This window comes from Crassostrea angulata, chromosome 4 (assembly GCF_025612915.1).
Source record: "Crassostrea angulata isolate pt1a10 chromosome 4, ASM2561291v2, whole genome shotgun sequence".
Classification (NCBI taxonomy): Eukaryota; Metazoa; Mollusca; class Bivalvia; order Ostreida; family Ostreidae; genus Magallana; species Magallana angulata.
In genome coordinates, this window is record NC_069114.1 from 26787670 (window position 1) to 26807227 (window position 19558).

The 19558-nt window shown below is 34.2% G+C and overlaps 1 protein-coding gene across 10 annotated transcripts in view; it reads left to right on the forward strand.

Annotated features, from left to right (window-relative positions):
* The window catches only part of LOC128179583 (peripheral plasma membrane protein CASK-like), an 81454-nt gene that overhangs the window by 45023 nt on the left and 16873 nt on the right, over positions 1-19558 (forward strand). For all 10 annotated transcript variants that reach the window (XM_052847028.1, XM_052847031.1, XM_052847030.1 and 7 more), the window contains 2 exons: positions 13212-13289; positions 14989-15075. In XM_052847028.1, the coding sequence (XP_052702988.1) occupies positions 13212-13289; positions 14989-15075 (165 nt within the window). The remainder of the gene's footprint in view (positions 1-13211; positions 13290-14988; positions 15076-19558) is intronic.

The window sequence follows — 19558 nt, forward strand, 5'->3', positions numbered from 1 at the left end:
GGCCTTTTATCCTGTTTATAATTATTTTACATAGATAGACCTCCGAAAAGGTTTTTGTAGGTAATTTCTAACTCACCTGATCAAAATTTGTCTGATATCAAATGCCATTAAATTAATTTGAACCAAACTTGGCACAAAAGCATTGATGGGTTACAGGCCAATGAGTTTCTTGCATTGAAATACCAGAGGCCTGTTCTACAGAGTGAGTACTGGAAACACTTGTTAAAATTTCTTATACAATATGTTACATAAATTTTTGAAGGCCTATTTTTTTTCAGTGGAAGAAAAATAGAAAATTATGGAACAAAGGTTGTGTGTTAAAAATCTTTTCCACAACCAATTCTACATTGAATTAAATAGAAAATATTCCTTCTAAAGATATTGAAAGCTATAACGTGCAAAATTGATATAAAAGCAAGCTATTTAGGGCACAGAAATTCAAGGACTCTCAATTGTGTTGGTGGGGGTGGTGGGTGGATGGGGGTGTTCTAATTCAGAAAGGAAATATGCAAATATAAAACACTTTAGTTTGTCGAAGTATATTTACAAGCTTATTCATGTCATAACCCCTGGGTTTCAGAGAGAGGCTGGCAAAGGATGGGATCCAATCCCCCCAGCCCCACCCCCCACCCCCCACCCTAAAAAAAGAAACCAAAGCAAAAATGTTTTAAAATATTAAAGGAAGTCATTTTTTTTAATTAAAGAGAGGTATTGTAGTCCAAATGTATATTTACAGATACATTGAAAATTTCTTTAGCAAAATATGATGACTGTTTTTTTTTTTGTAGAATTGAACAGAATTGAAAGCAAGCTAATATAATATAATTAACCTTCAAGTATTATTATTATAATTATCATAAATCATTATGTTTAGTTAATGTTCAGACCATTCTTTAAACAAACATTTTAAAGTGATGAAGCACTACATCCAAACCCAACATGTTGGGTTGCTACACAAAAGTGTTGGTCTTGCCAAACCTGATGTTTGGGTTGCCACACACAAAGGGTGAAATTCTTCACTGATGAACTGTTTAAGTTTATATACAAATTACAAATCCCTGTATTGTATGACACTTAATCATTGCCTTTGGTTAAAGAAATTCATTGTTACATGTACAGAAAGCAGAACACCAAATATATTGCACGAATTCATGTTCCATAGAATAGCAATTTACATGACAACATTTGGTTATAGCATTCCCGGCCGAACAAAATCTAAGGAGAGGCGCGATAGTATAGGGATCAATCTTTATTATTCTTTTGACAATTTCCCTTTGAAATCCTTATTTTTGTACGAATGAAACTGTTGGCATCCAAAGAGTTTTTATGTTTTCCTCTTGATGCAGAAAGCTCGTGTGCGACTGGCATTGTCAGATTTCGACATAAAGAGGACATATTTATGTCCCCTGATTTTATTCGTTTCCAATTTTTCTGATTCAAGAGTTTAGTCGAGAAACACTTTTTTCTCTATATATCTACTCTCCGATTATTGTCTAGTATATATACACAGAGTGATATCCTTTCGTGTGACCTCAAACAATAAAAAATTGCAAGAGACATAAAGGCCTGCCAATATGTGTTATCTCGCTACTATATTTATGTAGGCTTTCTTTGGAGGCTTTAACTCCTCTGAAACTAAAAATGTCTGGATATTGTGGCTATGTGCCCTCCGTAAATGTCAGTTACTTTAAGATGACGCTACTGAATAAAACAGGGATGATAATACAATGCTAAAATTATTGAATCTTTATAGTTTTACTGCAGGATACTGGAATAAAGAAGGTGCCTATTCACTGCTTTTATCAATAGTAATCTGCTGCATTTTGGGCAAGTTTAATGCAATTTAGGTTTTTAGCTGTCGAAGATAATTGTTCATTACAAATATAAACATCACATATGATTACATCATATGCTTGAATTTTCTTGTTTAGTTTGAATTGCCATCTTTTTTGCCAGTCAGTTTGAAATATGACTTCTTTTCAAAAGATTTCTGTACAACAAAAGACAGAAGGAAAGATTTTGGTGGATTTTTTTACCCCAGTATCCATCAATATCTGAATAAAAGCAAAGCGTTTTCTTCAATCTCTAGCTGTTCCAATTTTTTATATACATATATTTTCAATGGAAAATTTTCAATGGGGTAGCTAAGTAACTGACTTAATCTTCATGTGCAGGTATTTTTTTTTTTTTTTTTTTACAAATTTCTGTCTGATTTTCATTTGTAGGTTTCAGGTTTTAATAAATCTGTTTTTCTACACGGTACATGTGAATCTCATTTCTATATTTATGTGCAAAAACATTTTAGATTAGTCAGTTCTTTAATAAGTTAGAACTTGTTAAATTAGTTTTAACGCAATTCAATTTGTGTATTGATTTCTACTGTAGTCTGCAATTGGAACTATATAAAGATCTAAAGTGAGCTTAACAATTACTGGATTTGTATATAATCAAGGACTGATACCTTATAACAACATAAAAATGTGGCTTGATTCATTAACAAACAATTAAAAGGGTCCATTTCTTTGATAGTCATTTCCTCAATGGGGAAAAAAAAATCATTTCATGTGGATGAAAGGAAGATTACACAGAGAGTACTATGAGGTCCTGGCATCAGACTCTATTTGCATAGGAAAGATATTAGTGGCCTTGCCCATACTTTTCCTTCATTCCTGACTGCCCAAATACACACAGATGAAAACCTCTAATGAGAGTTACAATCTATGGGTAGTATACATTTAATGCCAACTGCTGTATTTGTTACTCTGTGCATCAATAATGTTATTGGGCATTCCTGGTCCCACCGGAAGAGTTTTGCTGGTATAACCCCGGCCTTCTGACCTTGCTCCCCCCTCCCCACGGTGGTATAGAGTATAGAGGAGCCGGCTGGCGATTTCTGATAGGGATAGGAATGAGAACATCTCATGTGCATATAATCATTAATGATACACCTGATCCTTATTCCTCAAATTAAGATTTATGAGAGGGAAAAAAGGAAAAAAAGTGCATTTGTTGCGAACTGTTTATAGTCAAATTACAAAGGAGGGAGAGATGCTTCAATGAGTTTATTTGCATGGAGATGCATTACTCTGGTGCTTTTGGGTGCAGCTAGTGAATGGATTCTTAAATAATATCGAGACTGGATGCGGAATTTGAAAAAATCATCCCTTTGATGCTGTTTAAATGAAGTATTATAAAAATCTGTAACGGTGCTTTATGAGTTTGTGATATATGGTCAAGAGTCAAACATAAAAGAACTGTGTGAGGAACTATTGACTGAACAAACAGCTTGGGATGTGATAGAAAAAAATGATTTCCCATTTAAATCTCATCAAAAGCTTTTAATTAACGTTTACATCACAATGTCATCGGCGGTTCTTTCTGACGAGCCAGGGCATTGTGTAGTGTGGAGGCTCGCTATTAAAATATCCTCTGCAGAAGTTTGTGTCTGTCCCGGATCTTCAAATTTTCTTTAAACAGATCTCTCTCTCTCTCTCCCTGTCATATGGGATTCGATGATGATTGACTTCTAAGTGCAGGCAAAGTTTGCAGGAGATTTGAAACTTTGCCGATTTTAGTGGGTGTTTTTTTTTAATTCTTTCTTTTTCTTTCTCGGAAGAATTTCTTATCTTTGGCCAACAGTGGTGCAAAACACTTGCATCATCGCTTTGCCTGTAATTTGTTGTGATAGAAAATTTTGTAAAAAAAAAAAATTCTCTGGCATTAAAAGTCATCCAATCTACATTTTGACAGGGTATGGGGGATGCTTCCAATGTCTAATAAGTGTGAACTCATCCTCAAACGGAAAACAGGAATACTTCTCTGCAACCTGATGCTTGGAGATTTAATGAAATGTTAATTCGTTTTCCAGTGAAATTTAGGATATAAGTTTCTCATGAGCTTGGAATTTTTTTGATTGAAATGGACAAGAAATTTATTTTGTTTTCCGTCTTTTCTGAGTATTGTGATTCTAATTGCAATCTAATGATTACGGAAGCCTATTTTTCGCGGGATGGAATTTTCTTGAATTATTAATTGCAAGGACTCTTTTTCCCCTCCAGTCTTATCCAACTTTTCAATCTTCCAGAAGGAAATGCTAGTATATACCTATTCTTACCTGTTAATCTGAGAGGCTAATATATACCTGTACATGGTTTCCATGGATACGAGAAAAATGAAACAATATATGTTTCATTCCATGAATTTTTTTTCACAGACTGTGATAACTCTTCTTTTTTTTTTGTCGTTGATAAAAATGAAGTGCATTAACGGAATGGGAGAAAGAAAATATTAAATGAAATGGAGCACAGCTTTACATCAAGCGAAGAATGTTGACAATTAATAAAAAATACTTTCCTGTGATCAGTGACTTTCGTCAGATAAAGTGGAAGGCAGTATTGAGATAAGGACTTAGTGTTTGGTCAGGAGCCTCGGCATTATGGCTCCCAGGAATTGATTCAGGTAATTCTAATTGATCTGACAGAACTTCGGGGTGAAGGGTGTGGGGGAAGGAAACAAAGAGCAGAAGAATGACCAACAGTGTCTGTAGGAACAGCATCACCCCTCTGCCGGACACCGCGACCAAGGTGTCCACCCTCTTCAAGTTTCAGCGCATTCTGAAACTGTCCTCGGCTGCAGCGGTGGCAGCAAGGTCTGGGTCAAAGGCCAAAGTCAAGAGTTCTCGCAAACGCGGCCATGTAAGCTTGGAGGAGGACTTAAATTCCCTCAATGAGTTGTTAAAAAAGTGGGCATTTCCGAACAATCCCCGCCGAAATTATTGCTATGGAGATCATGACTGGGAATGCTGGGTAAGATTTTTTGGGATTCAAATTTCACTTAAATGGAAATTGGATTAGCGCTGCATTATGTTCTTGACAATTGGAATAGATTCATTTCATTGGGGTTTTTAGTGTGTTATATCATACAAAATGTATATATTGATCAGATTCTCTCAGTCTGCCTGTACTTAGTTGTTTGATGTTTGCTTTTATGCTTATGAATTTGTATTACATTGACTGTTAAAAAAATGTGAAATGGTTAAATGTTTGTCTTAATTGTTAAATTGGATATTTTTCTTTAAAAATTGGAAAAAAAATTATTCAATAACAACATTTGTTATCAATGCATTTTAAGACCAAACAATTGATTGATACAGACTCGTCGAAGTATCTGTAGGTCCATTGGTAAATTATAGCCACAGTTGAATTTTGTATCAACTATAAGGGTCTGCATCTCCTGCTGATATATATATTGACTTCTGGTAAATGATGAAGGTTGTTGGCATTTTTGTTCATCTAAAAATACAATCTATGTTAATTATCATAAAACAAAATGATACAAGGTTTGGTACAACACATTCAGTTTATCAATTTTGGATGATAAAAAAAAACTGGATGTACACCCAATGCACATTCTGTTCACAAACCTATCACAATATTTTCAAAGTTAAATTTTTAAAGATCACGGATATTTCATAACATGCAGCATATCTTGATTTTCAAAGATGCTACTTTGAGGTGAATTGAACACATAAAAGTAAAATTTTATAAGATATTAAGTTTGTTAAGGAAGCAAAAAAAAGATGCAGCAGTTTTAAAGGTGATAATTCAATGTCGGTTATCAATTTTTAAGTTTGACAGAGAAACAAAAAGAAATCAACTGAAATGTTAAAGTTGTTTGCATTCTTGCATGTCCCGTTATAATGGGCCATTTTTCTCTGTCATAATCATTTACAACTGATTGCAGTACAAATTTTCAGATAATGATGAGCAGAATTTGCATTCTGCATTTTTCAAACAAACCATTACTCTCGACAATTTTTGCGAAACTTTGAATCCCTAATTCACGGTGGCTTCTTTGAATGAAACATGAAGTGCCAGAATAATATGCTTCACAGTTTGGGACAGCTCTGAATGCATTAGAACAACAGTATTGTCTGCTGGCATCATTGAATCAATACCATAAATTGAAGTTTGATGGAGTTTGTGCCAACAATTCTAAACTTGGTGCAGTATGTACCAAAGGCAGTCTTATGACCCTTTTATACCAGTCATAATCCAATAAATTTCCTGACTGCTGGCTAGCTATAGCTAGGAAAGTACATAGCCCTGCAACAGCCTTGTGGGAAATTTTAGCTGGCTGGCTTACTTTTTGGAGGCTGGAATTCTGTATATGATCTGGCACTGTATAAATCATGATTAAGTCTAAACATGGGAGAATATACAGGCATATTGTTCTCAATTCATTCCTTGCTGAAGACCAATATGTACTCTTAATATATATTGATATATAGAGAAAAATCTCAGCCCTTTTCACAAAATTTTCTGCAAAATTGAATAAATCCATTATACCTTTTTGATTATAGGTAACTCTCACAAGTGTCTGGCCATATTAAGGAGGCTCGGTGGTCAACAAGTTAACCATCAGATCTGCCTAAAATTTTAAGATATTTGTTAACCTGTTAACTAAAGGAAAAAAACCTGTATTTTGACTTTTAATTTGGGTATTTTCCTATATTTTTAAATAGAACTCTTCTTCTAAAGGAGATCAATATAGTCTTAAAGTGGCCATGACCATCAAGCCCTCTTAATTAACATCCATAAGTATCCTGATTAATTACACTACTGAGCTGATTTAGCCATTATGATATTTTGTTAGTAGTTTCAAGCTTCAGAAGAAACAGCCATTAGCATTTTATTTAATATGGAAATTTTTATTTTAAAAAATCAAATTAGTTCAACATGAATAAAAAACAATATTTTTTGTTCTTGAATACATGACAATCAGGAATTCCTCACGTTAGGAGAACTTTGGTTAAACCGTGAACCTATGATAAAAGTGAATATATGAGCAATGTTTTCCCAAATTAATTGAATTTCAGGACAACTGATCCAGATTTTCAAAATTCAGACACCCCACAACAGATTCGAGTACTCAACATTGGTTGAAAGTTTCCTTTAATAAGTCTTTATTTTGTATGTCGTTTATTGCTGACTATCGATTTGACCCGACCCTACTTCTTGTAAATTGACCAAATCACTGTCTTTTCACCAGTCACCATGTCAATTTTAATACAACGGATATAAACCGAGGCAGTGGACAGATCCAGCAAACTTACTTGTCGGAGTAACCTCATTCTTTACCAATTTTTTATTTTCTTGCTATATGGTGCCGTTATTTGTGTATTGCACACAAAATTATTGTAGGAGAAGGAGGGATCATGTTATTATACTGTAGAAGCACATATTTTCGTCGGGTCAAAATTTCGTTGTTTTCAAACCAAATAAAATTTTATTGGTATTTAATTTTGTCATATCGTATTCTCTAAAATGTATTACATATCAACTCTGTATTTATTGATCCTTCGGTTAAAAATTCATCAAGGATTTAATTTCGTTGCTTTATACTGCCAACGAAAATAATGAATTTAAATCCTCAACGAATATTTCTGCTTCTACTGTATTTTATGAATTTGGGGAAAAAGGTATTGTAGTATTTTAGGTGTCAGTATCAAGGACAAGGAATGTTTATTTTCTGGGAGGCTGCTAGATAATGCATGGTAATATCTGTTCAAAAAATACTTTGAATATTTGGCATGTAAAATATTTGGCAGAAAGTTGTTTTTGAACAAGTTGGGGTGGATTTGTTTCTGAATGTTCCTATTCATTTACATGTGTGCATAGCATTTAACGATGTACTTGATTAAGCAGAAGTTGCATTCCGCAAAAAAACGCTAATTAGAATACACAGCCAAATGTAATTCATTAACAGTAATTCTTAGAAGCAACTGAGGACTTAATTTCTCAATTCTCAAAGGTATATGCTATTATCTGCCTTCTCGCAACACAAGTCCAAGAAAATTTAATACGAATCATGAAATAGTTCATGCATGTTAATTGATGAAGAGGCGGTAGACAGTACATGAAATGATGAAAGATTCTGGTTGAATCAGATTGGAAGACTCACTCAGTGCAATTGTAGAAAGATTGAGAGAAGGAAGCAATGCAAATCAAGATACAATATCAGTATCAAGGAGTCATTTCTTGGGAGTACATACAGTTGAGATCATTAGCTCTGAAAGCAGCACTGTGCCATTAAAACCATTTTGCCAAATCTCGTTTTGATTCAGAGAGCAGAGGTATGTATAGAAACCTTATTTCTGAAGCAGAAGACACAACTCATAAAGGCAAATGAAGTGTAGGAGATTGAAAGAACGACATCAGTAAATCAATGGCTTCCAGAGAGGGAGAGTTAGTTTTCCTGAAGTGATGAGACTCCTGTGAAGTTGTTTGTAACTGAGATAGTACTGCCTCGAATGGAATCATTAATATGACAAAAACACATGCAAATTTAACCATAGGGTTGAAATAATAGGGCTGTTTTGCTTTAGTGGTCAATAAAACATGGTCCAAATTTGAATGCCAGAACTATATTAACCCAGGTTTACATTGTATCTTATCTGGACTTTTAATGAATTTCAAAAATAACTAATAAATACATGTAATGGATTTTAAAAATATAAAATAAAGAATGTAACTGAGATGTTATTTAGATGCTTTCAATATTTTTCATAGACTATACTGGGAATCTTGAAGACATCTAGTAATTAAATGACAGACTTTGTTGATACTTTTGTGCTATGTACCGTGTACATAGATGCTAAATTTTGCAGAGAGAAGAATAATATGACATAACAAAAAAATGATTGCTTTTACAAAAGGATTTTCAGTATAGTTGCAGTGAGCAGTGATGTGGTTTCTATCACACATGGTGTGTTTACAATAGAATAATTAATGCACTAAAAGCTTAAAGGCATATTGCCGAAAAATACAGTTGCTAGAATTTTGGTCAACTGCCATCTGTGATTGCAACAGTCATGCATATAAAGATAGACAACTTCTAATGCTAGTGTAATTTATTCATCTTTGAGACGGTATTTTGGATGGAAGTGTTTTTTTTTAATTCAAAAAATGTTCAAAATGTAGGAATGACATTGAAATGCAGAATTGCCTGTAAAGCTATTGGTTACCTGCTAGTTGGTGATCATTAGACTGGTGACGGGGGTAGTTGTATCAATAAACAGAAATCTAAAGAAAGCATTGTATATTCTTTAAAATTTATGTTCAAATTGGCAATACCATTTGAAATGCATTTCATTAGGCATGATTTGTTACTATAATGAGGCAAGAAATCTCCCCAATTTTTCTTCTTTTCAAGGGTATTTACATTGCTTCCTACAAAAGTCAACTTATCAAGATGAAAAAAAAATAGTTTATTAAATCATAAATAATCTTTGATTTGTGAAAATTATCATCTAGCTATTATTAAAATAGGCCAAATATACTGGAACATGCTGTGGAATCAATTTTGCCAAAGTTGCCCCTCACAAAAAAACAAAAGCTGTATTGTGTTTTAGTTCTAATTTTAAAGGAAATACCAGATGCACACTAACATATATGTATGATCCAATATTAAAGCAGAATTTGTAGTCATAAATGTAGAAGTTTCCATGTTAGCAGTTTAAAAATAATTTTTGAAAAATCTGCTGTATTTGGGATTGCATGTGATTTTTAGTAGAGTTATTGGATGATCATATATACCAGATTTCTGATTCAATGTTGAGAAAAAAAATTTGTATTTCTAACAATCTGAGCTGAGTGTGAATTTTATTTGGTCCATTTAATGGTAAATTACCATTTTTTTTTAAGTCATAAAAGGGCCTCTAATAGGTAAAGCCTTTCATTTGAATCATTGGATTGGCAACACAGAATTGAAATCACTTCAAAAATCCCTGCACTGCAATCTTCACTGGAAAACGGTGATTGTTATTGGAGAAAATGGCGCTTAAAACCTCACTGTCGTATAAGAGACATTGAAAAGGGATTCCAATACATGAAGGCAAGCTATCCTATAGTGCGAGATTTTTTTTGAGTCGGAATCAATTGGATTAATCTGACACTATGTATGACATTGGCAGCTCCTGCATTAATCATGATCTATATGTGTTTCCGATGCTGGAAATATATGGACCTTGGTTAGTGAATCTCAGCAGAAAGTTGCTAGGCTTTTAACTGGTTTGGTTTATCTAGACTAAATGGACAGACTTGACAAAGCAGAGGTGAAAAAGATTTTAGCACCTGCATCTTGCTTTTCTCATACCTTTAAGTTTGGGATGTGTTTCCAAAATTCTGTAATTGATTGACTTTTGTGCTATGTTGATGTGCTCAGCCATGATATGTGCAGCTCTTCTTCACCTGATAGTCTGTGATAAGAATGGTGATATATTTGACAAGTTTCCCCTTCTATAATTTGCAATGCGCCAGTGGGGAGGAGAGTTTCTCGGCAAACTTCGTTCCTTTTTTGCCCAGAGTGTCTTTTGTTGCCGAAGGAATGCTTTTTTGGAGTCACACAATTATAATATGAGTTCCTCTAGTGCTGTGGAATCATATTTCAATAACCGCCATGAGAGGTCTATGGTGCGACTGTGTGCTTTACTGTGGGTTTTGAAAATTCAGGACGAGAGATACAGCAATCAGCAGATGCAATCAACAACAACCACTGAGTCCACTCAGCAAAGTGAGCCCCACTCATCTGAGATCACAGGAGTTGTAAGCTCAAAGCAGAGAGTAGTAAGTGATAAATGTTGATTGGACCAATTAGCCAATTGCAATTAAAGCTTTATTCACTTGTCACCCTTGTTTTCTATGTCTGTCAGCTCGCTTCTTTATTGAGGTCCTTTTAAAAAATTTTCAATGATTCAATTATACAGTGGGGACACTTGTCTTTGGCAGACAACAGACAAGCTTATAATCAGAACAGAAACAACTTTAGAAGATGCAAAGCTCCACCACAATGTTGCATAAATTTCTCAGCAGATCAGAGCCTTTATGATTTTTCTATATACTGATTACTGAGGAATTGTATGAAAAATCACCACTTGCCAAGAACAATTTATCATTTTGTTGGAAGGTTTTCTTGCATGTAGTGAATAACTCGATAGTGTCAGAAATGCTCAGCAGTTAAGAAGCATGCAGAAGATCATGCCAATACAATGGCCTATCAAACACAATAAACCAAATTAAGACCACCTCTTGTTTCATGCATTAACTTTTATTGAATTAATTGTTGACAGTCTTGGAAGTCAAAAGCATACAGATCTTGGCATGCGAACCCCAATCATTGATTTTGCCATGAGCGATTCCCAAGCTCGATCTCCACAGTATTTTTTTTTATTTTGTTGGAAACTATGACAAATAAGAAATCGCCTTGTCACAACATGCAATAAGTCTGATCAATCAATCAGAGAAGATCCCAGAGCTTTTTCTACCTTAAGGTTGTTGTTGAATTTATTTTTTTTTTTGGGGGGGGGGGGGGGGGGGATTGATGTCATCAAAGAGAAGTGACACCATTACAGAGCATATCTAAATGATGAGTATGTCATGAGTGTGCACAAGGTTTTCTACTTGCAGATTGTCTTGTAGAAGGAAGCTGGTTTAGTAAAATACAAGATAAAGAAAATGCAATCATGTATTATTTTAAAGTCTTTATTTTCCTTTTTCTTTCTTTTTTTATTGGGGGGGGGGGGTCTGTTATTGGTTGTTTTGAAAACTTGATGTCTTATATTCAAGATAAATCATTATTGTTTATTTTTTCAATGGTCTTGCAATGGGGCATATACTTTAGACATGAACAGCACATGTACTGAAAAATTCAAGGCGATTATTTTGTGCAAAATGTATGTGTAACTTTCAATTAACTTCTTGGAAGCACAAAACTCAATATCAGGTCAAAATCAGTTCAGAGGAAATGTTTGAAAAAAAGAAAGAAATACAATTGAAAGCACTAGATGTAGCAGGACTTGAGTATTGATTAAGGAGTTTCTTTGTGTGTCCTGTCTTTTCTATGTGAATTGACTTCCATTAGAAGTGATATTTAGTTGTGAGCTTAGACTTTCTGGCCATGGGAATGCTGAATGAACTATGATCATTGCTCATTGCTTTAATTTTCTGTATGCAATGGGACTAAATAAGACCTTTTACCGCTCCATTCTCAAGCCTTGATTTGTTTGTATTCAGCTTGTTTGTGCAGATAACTAATTTAGTGGAACTGCATTCAAACTTCATTATTTTCAAATTTAGGGACATTCTTGTTTGGTAAACTAGTTTATGTGTATTCATTTTTAGTTTATTGAGGAAATTATGTAGAAATTTTCACACAATTAGCCTCTAAACTGCAGTAAACTCACTATTGGGGCAATAAAAACCTTTTAGAAGCATATATTTGTTGTATTATTCATTTCCTGTTGCCCGTACAATGAATAAGCAATGAGTAAGGCCAGGTATTGTCATAAAAAGATACCCATTAGTCTAAGTCAACACTTTAAGTGAAAAAATCCTGATTTTGTTCTTCAGCCCTCTAGAGATTCTGACAGGTCCTGCTATGGTGGATATTTTTTGTTGTTGATGCCATTAACATGCAAGAAGTTTAATTGTTTAACAAACTCTCATGGCTTTTGTTTACTTTTGTTTCTTCTTAAAAATGGTTGTTGTTGTTTTTGTTAAAATATTAAAGTAGGAAAAACAATACAGACTCCTTTGGGTGCAATATTCATGCAGAAAAAAATTATTTGCATTATTCTTTCATCTGTGCATCCGTTTGATTATTGGAAATCTACCAATATTAAATTTTGTCCTATCCTTTTGTCGCAAAACTTAATGCTTTTCTTAATAAATTACCAGTCATAACTTTTATGTAAAGAGCCCCAGAGATAAAATATTAACAATTTTGGTAGAGGTCTCATAACTATTTTGGAGGCCATGCAGGGAATAGCAGTGCTTAATTGGTCAAAGAAAGCATAACAATAAGTTGCCCAATGACATCAGAGAGCAATATAGCCCCAAATAATCCCATTGTCTCTCTGTGTTTAATTTGAAATGTAAACCATTTTTTTAGCATTTACTCTACAAAATGACTCTCTATATAGTTCCAAAGATTGTGAATGTGAGTATTTATGCAAATCTATGTGATGACTTAAGATTTGCTTTATATTGGTACCAGGTGTTATTAGACAAATACCAGTACTTTTAAATTCAATAGTACTTGTACCAATATATGCTTTTATAAGTTCTGCCTATTAAATGATTCTGTAACAAAATTATAGTCCTTTTTGGTTGAGTTCTCTCTGAAATATTCACTAGAAGTATTTCTGCTTGTAGTTGTATGACAAGATCAACACCCAGACAGCCGCTCCTGTCCAACCGCCACCTTCTGATGCTGTGGATAGAGCTAGAGAGGTAAATTTATTCCTTATAGTGCTTATTTAGGCAATGTGGTAGATAGTTTCAGATGCTTTAGAGAGAGCTAGAGAGGAGCTTACAATCCCTAGAGGCAATAGATAGTTTTGGATGCTTTGAAAAGAGCCAGAGAGGTACTTATAATGCTTAGAGGCAATAGATAGTATTTGATGCTATGGAAAGAGAGAGCTACTTGTAATGCTCATAATGCTTAAAAATCTCAAGCCTCTATCGATAGAGACATCAAGGATTTCAAGCCATATCTCAGGCCTCTTTAAATAGAGATATCAAGCCTCTATCAATAGAGATCTCAAGCATCTGTCAATAAAGATCTCAAGCCTCTTCAAACAGAGATCTCAAACATTTGTCAATAGATCTCAAGTCTCTATCAATAGAGACATCAAGGATTTCAACCCTCTATCAATAGAGATCTCAAGCATCTGTCAATAGAGATCTCAGGCCTCTATGACTAGAGTTCTCAAGCTCTAGCAATCGAGAGATCTCATGCATTTGTCAATAGAGATCTCAAGCCTCTTTAAATAAAGATCTCAAGCATTTATCAATAGAAACCTCAAGCCTCTATCAATGGAGATATCAAGGATTTCAAGCCTCTATCAATAGAGATCTCAAGCCTTTGTGGATAGAATTATAAGAGAAGCCGCTACTAATAGAGATCTTAAGCTTCCATCAATTATTATCTCAAGCCACTATCAATAAAGAACTCTCAAGCCACCATAAGTATAGATCATCTTACTTCACTTGAATCTTAGATCTCAAGTTTTAATCACTTTGCCAACTGAGCTATAAGAAAGTACATTAAAATTTAACTTTCCCATCCCTCATATCTTAACATACAACCATTTTAACTAGAGCTTGGATTTTGGGTAGTTGTGTCAAGAGCAATGTGATGTAGGCCTGTCTATTTCATTGCTATCCACTTAGCAAAGGCTCTTTGAAATCAACAAGAGTTGTCTGGCTTTTTATCTAGACTACCCAATCTATGGATATTTTACTTGATACCAGGGTCATTTTTAACTTGTTTTGATTGGAGAAATAGATATATACATCCTACCAAAAGCCCAAGGTCTTGTTGAAATGGTTCTATTTAAGTTAAGATGAACATTCATGATTCAGCTTTGTTTCAATTTTGAAGAATATCTTTTTTTTTTTTACTGTGGATTTACCATTGAATTCAAAGTTAAAGAAGAATTTACATCCAAAATATTTTTTATTCCTGTGTCATAGTTTCAGTCATTTGCAGTACATGTACATGTTTATGACATCATATTTGATATGATAATTTTTGAAATTCTATCAAAATGTTATCAAATGGTTCATATTTTGGATAGTTAAAACAAAGGGTACAGTTTTGACCAAGCAAATTTTGTGATTCTTTATATTGAATATATTTCAAGCTTTCATTTAGTGTTTTCTGGAAGGAAGCAGTTTCATGCTTTTTACAGAAAAAATGGAAATTAATATAGTACGTGTCATCTTTATGAGGTCATATACTGGTATCTATAAGACAGACATTTTACTCAAGTTGAAAACAATGCTTAAGTTAGTGCAAAGTAAAAACATACAGTCAAATCTAGGAATTTGCAGCCCCTATCATCCCTATCATATTACATGTAATTCCTTTGATTTCAAATGTTATAGATGTATTAAGTATAATGTATATTTTTGCATTTGCGTTAAGGTTCACAATGATATGAAGAGATGTCCTCAAGAATACATGACAGTCTGCCAGGAGCTGGAACAAATTCTGACCAAACCCCACGTAATGGTGAGTTTATCAATTATTATGATGGTGAATCAATTTGGTCATCTTGTGAAATGAATGGAATACATGTAGATCCAGTGATCAGTGTGATTTAGTTTCTTTAAATAAGTATGAGCAATACTGTAAGAGTTAAATTTAAGGGAAGTACATTTGTAATTGAAAAGATTAAAAAGTTGATTAGCTCATGTTAGCATACATTCACATGATTGGTCAGATTTCCTCAAGAAAATGCAAAGGAGCCAATCAGAACAGGGCATGAAGTAGAGCATTTATAAAATGAAGAAAATCAAGGAAAGTTATATGGGCAGGTACATGTGTGTGCGGCTGTGCGTGGTCAATAAGCCTATCTGAGACTGGTAGTGAGTTTCCACAGATGATAATCTAGTGGGGTCTTAATACTGCACTTTTTAACTGGGTTTTCCCAAGGAAAAATCCAGTCATTGAAATGGTGAAAATGGTGGGTAGCTTCCAAAAGGGTACCTCTATTGTTCAGATAACTCCTCCTACAGTTTTCAAGCTAGGAAGCTGTATTTTTTTTTACCAGATCAATGGTACATATTTATTAGAGATGTGCATATTACTTGGATTTTGATATTTGGTAACTTATGATAAAAATACCAGCTGTTGAACTTAGTCATTTTTTCTCATGATATTGCATATAGGTACTCCTATTGTAAGGATAACTCCTCCTACAGTTTTCAAGAGGGGAAGTTGTTGTTTTGCAGATCAATTGTACATATATCAGAAATGTGCATATTATTTGGATTTGGATTTTTGATAATTTTATGAAAAAAATGCCAGATGTTGAACTTGGTTATGTTTTGGCAAAATATTGCATATAGAGTACCCATTTCTCTGGGTGGTTGACAAATGGATTATGGATACGGTTCACACAAAAAGAAAACCTGGTTTGCTGTCACACTAAAAGCTTTTCTATTATTCACTTTTCTTTTGTTGAAACAAAAATGAACATTCCTCGTCTAGATGTCTCAGATGAGATTTACAGCATAACATTTTTGCTGTGAACAACATATGAATCAGATTTCCTCTGGGAGTCAAGTTTTCTCATGTATCCCTTGATTCAAGGAAAGGCAAGCTGTTTAGCCGCCTCATTTGGGAATCACCGAAGTCTGTAATATTTCAGCCCAAATTCAGGCCGAGAGCAAGCCATTCCGAGAGTTTCTTGCAAATCAGATAAAAAATACAGCCAGGAGAGAACACAATTATCTACATGGATTTATCTGCCGGAAAACCTAATTTGTTGCAAACTCTCAGACATATTATGCAACGATACCTCAAAGGGCCATAGCTGTCTTTGTAAACAAGTAAAAGTATTCTGACCCAAAGTTGCGATGATATGTTGCAATATGCTGCAAACAACGCCTCATGTAAAATGATATTTTGATTTCATTATGACATCATTTCCAGTCTCTGTTTTTGGTTTTGTTGATCTAAATAAAGATTTAGAACAAAGGTCTAAAAGAAACCCCCAAATCTACATATTTATTCTTTATGTTGCATGACACAAATATCCTGCATAAAATGTTGTAACTAGTTTTTGTGAAGTGATGCTATTTTTCTTAAATTAATAAGGACCCTGCTAACTATTCCCCAATATTGATAAGCTTTTCTTTTTTAAATAAAAAAGTCCTTGATTCCATTAACTAATGAAAATTTTTGCCTTTGACATGCAGTTCATTAATTAATTACACCAGTCCTAGTTTGAATGAATTTATTTTCGTAAATATTTTCAATTCACAAACCAATTATTAAAGGTATCAAAGTAACATATTTTTATTTTAAGCCTCAATTAACAAAAATTATAGTCTGGTGAAAGAAAACATGTATATAGGCAATTCACTATAGTTATTATTACGAATTCGTTATACTGATATAACGAATTTCGGATATAACGAAGTAAATCCATTGGTCCCTCGGACTTTGCTATAATAGAGTTTTACTGTACATATGTTTTAATTGCAATGTAATCTTTTAATATTCAAAGAACAGACGAGCTGTATCATATTCCAATCTGTGGCAGCGTGATAAATTACACCATTTATCAGACTGAATTTGTTGCTGCTCCGAGTCCAACTCTTTCCAAGGGTGATGGCAGTCTTCTGTACTAGTCCCCAATCAATTAGAATCCATTGAGTCCTGTATTTTAATAATCAGTGTTATGCAACAACAAATTCATTTACCATAAGTGCCATGTCTGTGCCCTCCACGGGATCTATCCAATGTCGATAGAGCTGGCTGCTGAAAATGTAGTGATTTCATCAAACATTGATAGACAGGCATCCAGCTTGATAGCACATAAATATGATTATTTTTCCATCAATAATTGTTTTATTACTCAGCAGTCAGTCAATTGCTGTTAGGACATATACATGCCCAAAGTTGTTTCTCCCCTCCTCCCAGCTGATTGCTCTCACATATTTTTTTTTTCCACTGCAAATTCTTCACCCTTCCATATTTATTTCTTTCCTCATCATTGTCGGGGAAAAGATTGCAATTGTATTTCACTTCTCCGTACTGTTGTCGGCTGTGCAGGGGTTTGATCATCCCCAATCAAGTGTGAAATTTGGGCCTCCATTATCATATCCATGCAGATAATATAAGGGAGGAAAGTGAAACATTTCATTGAGAAAGTGAGTCCACAGCAAAGATAAAGGGACATTTATTGATTTAGAAGGGCACTTACGAATCTGTCCAAAAGATTGGGTGGTGTAGTTCAAAGTGTTGTGTCTTCAAGGTAAGGAAGTGTTTTTGTTGTTGTTATCCGTTGTTTAAATGTGGCATACATCCCACAATTGTCTTTATCGTGGGTCAATAATTCTCAGACACTGATAAGGTTATTGAAAATTGTACGTGTCATTTGTGTCTGAATAACTGTAAATATATAGACCCTCCCTGAAAAGCAATCTTTTGTTTTAAAAAAAAAGTAGTTTACTGAAGCACATGGTTTACAGTTGAAAAAGATTTAATTTTAATGCAAGCTGTTGTAAAACTTTTTTTTTTTTTGAAAGCAAAATTCTAAGGGGATTTAACTTGTATATGTTTAACGAGACTGATTCTTTCTGTATCAGAAGACAAGCCAATCTATATTTATATTCATGTATTATCTAACATCAATTTGATGAAGGCCCTGTGTACCATGGGTAATGTGCAGGTTGCAGCTTGTGTATCACACCCCTCTATAAATATCTCCTTGATAGTGCATAGATCAGCAGTCATAACAGCGTATCTGTCAGCCCCTTAAGTCAGCAGTGTCTTGTGTTTGCTAGCTGATAGGTCCCGATAATAACAGGAAACCATTTCTGAATGTCCCAGATCAGATGGATGGTTTTTTTTTTAATTGAAGGGGATTTTTTTTGTTTGGTTTACCTTTTATCATATGTAAAATCATATGTTACTTAATACATTTATATACTAGGAAGTATTGATCCAGTCACCATGCAATATAATTACATTGTCTGTTTTACAAGAATGGATACAAACTCCCACAATATCATAATTTAATTTTTTTTTGGGGGGGGGTGGGGGTTAAAAGTAGAATTGAATTGCGTATGTTTTAATGCTACTAATGGCTTTTCTCCTTATTGAGAACCAAAGATGCAGCTAATGGTTGTTGGGGCTTCAGTCATCTGAACAACAATAAAGACATTTCCAGAAGACCAAATAATGCCCACTTTCCCTCTTTTCCCATCTTTTCCATGCTCTCTGATCATCTCAGATAAGTCTATTGTATCTGCAGGAAGAGGTTTTTTTGGCTGTATTAAGCAGTAAATGTTCCTTCAATTACTCAGTTCTGATGAGGCAAGGAATCCAGTTTTAGGCTTGGAGTAATCTACTTTTGCTTTTGAGGGACATTAAATGTAATAAAAGCAAACTGCCATCAGCAGACCTGCCAGGGTAGGTCTCCATTAAAGCAGCATTCGGTGTCAGTACAAGGAAACCAATCGTGAATCATTGGCAGATACAGGAGGGGCGCTTGCCTAACTAATGTAGAGAAATAAATTCATATCAATGTCAAATGTCTGGAACTCTGCAGATACCAAGATACCATTTTACGCAGCTCTATATTTAGACTTATTATGGCAAATATTCTTGTCCAACCATCTTTTGTTTATGGGTTGTTTTTTCCCCCCCAAGGTGAAGATGTCGAGGTCGAAGTGAAGGCTTGCTGTTTTTGGTATCTCTTTGTGTCTTGTTGAATTCATCTGCCTCTAAAATGATCTTTTTTATGTGCAACAATTTACAGCGAAAACCAATAGGTGAAATGTCAAGGCTTTATTTCAGGTCAAGGTCATTTGATTTTCTATATGTTGGACATGATTTTGATTTTTTAGCCAACCTCTGATTGTTTAATGTTGAGTCATATAAACCCAACATACAAGTGTCAAATGTTGGGTCATTATGGGGTGCAACATTACTCTTATTTTGCCGTTCTAAAGGTTTTTTTTTTTTTTTTTACATATACATG